The following is a 4,362-nucleotide window of genomic DNA, read 5'->3' as shown; positions in this document are numbered from 1 at the left end:
CAATCTCTTTGATATCCCATGTGAATAAAGTTTTACTAAAGGTAATACAGAAACGGCTACAATCATACATTGACAGAGAACTTCCAGAGGTTCAAGCTGGATTCAGAAGAGAACGTAGAATGAAGGATATCATTGCTGATGTCCAATGGATCTTGCTGTAAGCAGGGAATACCAGAAAGATGTTTACCTCTGCTTTATTGACTATGCAAAGACTTTCGATTGTGTGGCTCATAACAAGTTATGGACAACATTGCGAAGTATGAGTATTCCTGAACCCTTAATTGTTCTCTTGAGAAATCTGTATATAGACCAAGAGGCAGTTGTTTGAACATAACATGGGAACACTGAATGGTTTAAAATTAAGAAAGGTGTGTGACAAGGTTGTATTTCACCATACTTTGCCAATCATTCTCGCTGAGGGTCTTCCTCTTTCACCATACTTATTCAACCTGTATGCTGAACAAACAATTTGAGAAGCTGGGTTATATGATGAAAAATGTGACATCAGGATTGGAGGAAGACTCATTAACAACTTGCAATATGCAGATGATACAACCTTGCTTGCTGAAAGCGAAGAAGACTTAATATATTTACTGATGAAGATCAAAGACCACAGCCTTTGGTATGGATTGCATCTCAATGCAAGGAAAACAAAAATCCTCACCACTGGTCCCGTAAACAACATTCTTGTCAACGGAGAAAAGATTGAAGTTGTCAAGGACTTCATTCTTCTTGGATCAACTATCAACACTCATGGAAGCAGTAGTTGAGAAATCAAATTACATAGTGCATTAGGCAAATCTGTTGCACAAGACCTTTTTAAAGTGTTGAAGAGCAAAGATGTCAGCTTGAAGACTAAGGTGCGCCTGACCCAAGCCATGGTATTTTCAATAACCTCATATGCATGCGAAAGCTGGACAGTGAAAACGAAAGAATGTAGAAGAGTTGATGCTTTTGAGTTATGGTGTTGGAGGAGAATATTGACAGTGCCATAGGATGCCAAAAGAACCAACAGATTTGTGTCGGAAGATGTGCAGCCAGAATGCTTCTTGGAGGCCAGGATGGCCAAAGTTTGTCTCTCATACTTCGGTCATATTGTCAGGAGGGACCAGTTGCTGAATATCATGTTTGGTAAGGTGGAGAGTCAGAGAAAAAGAGGAAGACCCTCAGCGAGAATGATTGGCAAAGTGGCAGCATCAATGAGCTCATGTGTGCCAACAATTGTGAGGTTGGCCCAGGATTGCGCAGTGTTTCGTTCTGCTGTGCTTAGGGTCCTTATGAGTTGGTACCGACTCGATGGCTCCTAACAACAACAACAATGGTTACAAAGCAAATGGACAAATTCCACTTCCCTTATTGGTTATGATTAGCAATTCAGAGTTACCCAGTGGGAAAAAAATAATGGTGCTTATAATGAAAATGAATAAAAAGTGACATAAGGAATTACAAGATGTCACTCATGTGGATCTGAAGAAGTCAAACAGCCCCCCTAGTGGCATTCCTTCCCAGGATGTTCCCTCACCTCTCTCCCCGACCCCGGACATTAACTAGACACCCTCTGGGCTTCTTGCTGTAGCTGTGGGTGCTCTCCAAACATTGTCTGCAGGTGAGTCACTGGTAAAGCTCAGAAAGGAATTGTGGTCTGACACAGATGTGGAATGTGCAGCTCCCCGGAAAGACGGGTTATAGCAAACACACATCCCCTTCTCTTGTTGGCAGAGTGTTAATAAACATGTTAGGGACGGATTGTTCCAGAGTGTTCCTGACTCTTCCAAACAGCAAAGTCAGGCCCTCCCCACAACAACTTCCTGCAACCAGATGTTTGCTGGGGACCTGGCTAACTGGGCTTCCACTGAAGGCCAGAGACAAAAAGACTAATTGATTGGCCTCATCTGGGGTCGCAGGAGCCCTGAATTGGGCCTGGGGATCAGACTTGGTTCCCACATTCAGCCTCTGTGCTTTATGTTCTCTGCAAAATGAGAGTGTCAGCTGACCTCTAAGGTCTTCCCCTGCATGTTGGTGTTAAGTGCTATAGAGTCATTCCAACTTGTGAGAGAGAGTTGGTTCCAATTCATAGCCACCCTGTCTAGGGTTTCCGAGGCTATAAATCTTGACTGGAGCAGAAAGCCTCATCTTTCTTCTTTGCAACCACTGGTAGGTTTGAACTGCTGACCTTGAGATTAGCAGCCCCTACATAGAATTTCCGAGGAGCGGCTGGCGAGTTTGAACCGCCGAACTTGTGGTTCAAACTGACCTTATGGTCCAGTGCATTATCCTACACCACCACACCAGGACCCCTGTCTGTAGTCCCTCTGAACCTGAAAGCAACTTTGAAGTGGCCAAGCAGAGGAGGGGGCAGGGTAACAAAGTGAGACTGAAGACCACTCCCCTGCTCCGGGAGTTCATCTGCAGCAGACCATGAGATAGTAACATGGGATAATAACTAGTTTACGGAGACCTAGGTATCGATTGTTAAGTTAGGCCGGATATGGGTGCATTGAAGGAAACGGGGCTACATGCAGCTTCTTTGGAAAGAGGGTGCTACCATAGCAAGCAGCTATAGGAGTCCTGGGGTGGCGCTGTAGGATGATGCACTAGACCTTAAGTTTGAACCACAAGGTCGGCAGTTCAAATTCACCAGCCGCTCCTCGGAAACGCTATACAGGGTCGCTAGGAGTCGGAGCTGACTCGATGACACTTAACAACAACATGTGAATACCAGCTCCAGGAGATGGGAACAGTGAGACCCTTTTTAATGCAATGGGGTCTCCCTTTCTGGGAATGGTACCCCTCATTGTACCTTCCCCCGCACACCCTCTATTTCCCACTGTGCTCCCCATTTCAGCTCCCAGAGGACCAGGTGGCACCCACAGGCGCCCGTCCCTTCGGGGGCGGGGTGACTGGTGGGTGCATGGCCAGCGCCCTCAACGCCAGCGCGCCGGGCTTCCTGTTGCAGGGATTCTCGGAATTCCCGCGCTTGCGGCCCGTGCTCTTCCTGCTGCTGCTGGCCGCGCACCTGGCCACGGTGACCGGCAACCTGCTGATCTTGGCGTCGGTGGCCGCAGCGCCTCGCCGCCCGCCCATGCTGCTCTTCCTGGGTCAGCTGTCCGCCATCGAACTGGGCTACACGCTGGTGGTGGTGCCGCGCGCTCTGGTCGACCTGGCGGCTCCGAGCCCCGCGCGCGGCCGCCCCATCTCCTGGTGGGCCTGCGCCGTGCAGATGCAGCTCTTCGTGGGGCTGGGGGGCGCCGAGTGCTTCCTGCTTGCCGCCATGGCCTACGACCGCTACGTGGCCATCTGCCACCCGCTGCGCTACCCAGCCGTGGTGACGACCGCGCTGTGCGCGCGCCTGGTGCTGGCCTGCTGCCTGGGCGGCCTGGCCGTGTCGCTGGGATTAGTGACCGCCATCTTCCGGCTGCCCTTCTGCGGGTCGCACTTGCTGGTGCACTTCTTCTGCGACATCACGGCGCTGCTGCATCTGGCCTGCACGCGCAGCTACGTCGACGAACTGCCGCTGCTGGGCACCTGCCTGCTCCTGCTGCTCCTGCCCGCCTCCTTCATCCTGGCCTCGTACGGCGCCTTGGCCACCGCCCTGCGCCGCCTGCGCGCCCCCGGGGGCCGCCACAAGGCCGCCTCCACCTGCGCCTCGCACCTGGCCGTCACCTTCCTACACTACGGCTGTGCCACCTACATGTATGTGCGCCCCAAGGCCGCCTACACCCCACGCCGCGACCGCACTCTAGCGCTGGTCTACACCGGCGTCACGCCGCTACTCTACCCGCTCATCTACAGTCTGCGCAACCGCGAAGTCACCGCCGGCCTCCGCAGGGCGCTGGCGTGGCGGCCGTGGCCCAGCCAGACCCTGGGCAAGGCGCTGGTGGGGGCCTGACAGCCACAATTCAGCTCCCCCAGACCCTCGTGGGGAGAGCGCCAGCAGTGACCCCATCCTTCCCGCTTTTCTTGAAGAGTGGCTAAAGACCCCAAGATCTGGATTTAGAGGCTCAGTGAAGGTCTGTGGGGCCCCTACCCTGCGCTGTGGCCCTAGGTTTGCAATACAGAAGAGGCAGATCCCCCATCTCCCCGGCTCATGGGCTAGGAGCGCAAGGCCAGGTTCGCTGGGGCTAAAGAAGAGATCACAGAGCTGGCTACGCGGATGGGACCTTCATGAGATGTCGGAGAAAGCTTCTTGGTGGCTGCGAGACAGCTAAGAGCAGAACTGACGTCACCGGTGAGCTGAAGCACTAGGCACAGAAGAGGGGAGAAGGCTCCCAAGAGAAACTGCTAGGCAGGGGGCTTGGGTAGAGGATGTGGCCTCCCACGGGAGGGCTTGGATTTCTGCAGGGACAGGGACGAGACAACGAA

General features: G+C 52.8%; 1 protein-coding gene and 1 pseudogene across 1 annotated transcript; both read left to right on the top strand.

Moving 5' to 3' along the window:
- LOC102820109 overlaps positions 1-2,900 on the top strand; it is a 59,530-nt pseudogene extending 56,630 nt beyond the window's left edge.
- Positions 2,901-2,911: 11 nt separating this feature from the next.
- Positions 2,912-3,889, top strand: LOC102819731 (putative olfactory receptor 10AC1-like). The gene has a single exon (XM_006861282.1). It carries the CDS (start codon positions 2,912-2,914, stop codon positions 3,887-3,889), a length of 978 nt encoding a protein of 325 aa, XP_006861344.1.
- The last annotated feature ends 473 nt before the right edge of the window (positions 3,890-4,362 follow it).

This window comes from Chrysochloris asiatica, unplaced genomic scaffold, assembly GCF_000296735.1.
Source record: "Chrysochloris asiatica unplaced genomic scaffold, ChrAsi1.0 scaffold00041, whole genome shotgun sequence".
NCBI classification, from domain to species: Eukaryota; Metazoa; Chordata; class Mammalia; order Afrosoricida; family Chrysochloridae; genus Chrysochloris; species Chrysochloris asiatica.
Note: the sequence above shows the minus strand (reverse complement) of the source record. Positions and strands in the feature narration are given on the sequence as shown.